At 59.1% G+C, this 2,189-nt stretch overlaps 2 protein-coding genes across 2 annotated transcripts in view; one reads left to right on the forward strand and one right to left on the reverse strand.

The window, feature by feature from the left end:
- Positions 1-1,104, reverse strand: part of ACA1_254040 (RIO1 family protein) — a gene marked incomplete at both ends in the record, with an annotated part of 2,252 nt that extends 1,148 nt beyond the window's left edge. Inside the window, 4 exons of the mRNA XM_004367586.1 lie at positions 13-66; positions 162-353; positions 448-536; positions 613-1,104. Of these exons, the coding sequence (XP_004367643.1) occupies positions 13-66; positions 162-353; positions 448-536; positions 613-1,104 (827 nt within the window). The remainder of the gene's footprint in view (positions 1-12; positions 67-161; positions 354-447; positions 537-612) is intronic.
- A 210-nt stretch (positions 1,105-1,314) lies between these two features.
- Positions 1,315-2,189, forward strand: part of ACA1_254150 (uncharacterized protein) — a gene marked incomplete at both ends in the record, with an annotated part of 2,995 nt that continues 2,120 nt past the window's right edge. The window contains one exon of the mRNA XM_004367587.1: positions 1,315-2,144. Within this exon, the coding sequence (XP_004367644.1) occupies positions 1,315-2,144 (830 nt within the window). The remainder of the gene's footprint in view (positions 2,145-2,189) is intronic.

Consider the following 2,189-nt stretch of genomic DNA (forward strand, 5'->3'; position numbering starts at 1 on the left):
CTCTCCTCGTACCCGAAACGCTTGCCGAAGAAAGTGCGCACGCACTGCACATCGCGGTCGAAGTACCTGCGAGGGCGCACACAGAGCGGTAAGCCACAACTGGACAGCACAGCTCACAATGGTTGGCATTAGACGAGAGATCGTCGCGTGGGTGAACGCACTCTTCGGCGTTCGGGTGGCTGGTGGAGACCATCTGCGGGAAATCGATGAGCACCACCTCTTCCTCGTGGGTGATCATGAGGTTGAACTCGTTGAAGTCGCCGTGGATGAGGCCATATCTGGCGAGCTTGACGATGAGCTTCATCAGCTTGTTGTAGACTCGACCCGGATGCTGGATCTCGCTGACTTGGCAGCTGTCGTACGTATCGGGTGCCAAAGAAGACGCTTCAGTTCAGACCAACTCTGTGCAACGTGGCACACGACGTGCAGATGTATGCAGTTACGTACAGTGGAAAGCCCTTGATGAGCTGCATGACCACACAGTGGCGATTCGCGTCAACAGGCTTGGGCACGGGGAAACCATTGTCGTAGAGCACCTACAATGCAAAGGGGAATCGAGCGTGAGCAGAGAGAAGGTGTTGAGGGTGTCGTTGAAGGAGGCAGGCGACGAACCTTCATGTAGGCAAACTCCTTGAGCGCAGAAAGGCGCGCCATGTAGAGCCAGGACGCGTGCTTTCGGTGTTGCATGTAATCGCGCTTGTTCTTGATCTGCCGGAAGGAGATGCGGCCCAATCGGTGCAGCTTGAGAATGAGGTCTTCTTGCTCATCGTTGGTGGTGAGGTAGATGTCCGACTCCTTGCCCACGCCGACCTTGGTGCCGACTGCCGATACGACGCCGCGATCGCGCAGCGCCTTGAGGGCCAGGTAGTCATACCCCGTGTAGGTGAGCTTGTAGCCATCGTACTTCTTGGCCTCGTGCGCGATGAGCTTGTTCTTGTGCAGCATGGAGATGTACTTGTAGGTCCCTCCCCTCTTCAATTTCGCGATGGAATTGATGAGCGGCGTCGGGACGAGCTCGTGATTCTTCTGTCCCAATTCGATCGCCGTCAGGACGCGAAACTCCTCCTTCGTCATATACCGAAGCACATTCACGTCGAGCCTCATCTTCTTCTCTTCGTCACCCGTAGGATCGCCGCTTTCGAGCCGAGAAATTAGAGAGATTGAATGGACTCGATTTGCCGGCGCAGATTTCGACTTTCCTTCCTTTTTTCTTTCTCAACTTTGGGGCTTTCTCTCTGCATTTCCGTTCAGGGATATTTTCACCTTTTCGTGGCGAACAAATCATCTGCATTATCGAATTAGAGGACGTAAAGGATGAACGTGGAGCGGACGATCTCGGCGAGGCGTGTCGAGGTGAAGCCTTCGCCGTCTTCACTATCTGCGACGGTGACGGCGACTGCCCCCCGCGTCGTTACGCTGCATGAACGATTCTCGCAATTGCCCAAGGTCGAGCCCAAGAGGGCAGAGGTGGCAGATTTGAATCTGTTCCAGGAGGCGGGGATTAGGTCTAGACGGCAGGCGACGGAGCAGCGCCAGAGCACTCAGCGCGAAATTGCTGTAGCGGCGAGGCGGTCGATATCGACCACCTGGACTCCTTCATTCGATGATGACAACGACAACAGTTGCCGCGCGCGCGTAAGCGTAGGTGATCGCCGTGGCAGGCAATTCGAATTCGATCAGCCGCGCGAGCCCGCCTTCGTCATCAAGGGCATCCCGCCCCCGCAGCCTTCATCCAGACAGCAGCGCGCCGTAATGGTGCAGCACCAGCAGCAAACCGTCACAACGAGATCCGCTCCTCGCGGTGGCCGATCCACCGTCACTCGAGGCGGTCGCGTCGTCGCAGCCCTGCCGCCCGCGACGAGGGGCAACAACAACAGCAACAGTCAGAGAATCGTCAACGCTCGCGGAGGCCGTGCCAGTCGCGGCGGCGCCGGCGTGGCAGCGCCGGGTAACAACCAGCGCAGAGCGCCGGTGACGGCCGTCGGCGCGCGAGGCGGACGAGGCGGAGCAGCGGTGCGTGGCGGCGGCGCCGGCCGAGGCGGAGCGAGAGGCGGCAGGGCGGCGGCGGCGAAGCCCGCTTCGAAGGACGTGCTCGACGCCGAGCTGGATTCGTACATGCTGCAGACGCCTGAGTCAGCCCAAGAGTACCTCGATCAGCAGCTCAGGACTACATGCACGCGCGCGAGCCA

The sequence above is a fragment of the Acanthamoeba castellanii genome (assembly GCF_000313135.1).
Source record: "Acanthamoeba castellanii str. Neff unplaced genomic scaffold scf7180000084768, whole genome shotgun sequence".
NCBI lineage: Eukaryota > Discosea > Longamoebia > Acanthamoebidae > Acanthamoeba > Acanthamoeba castellanii.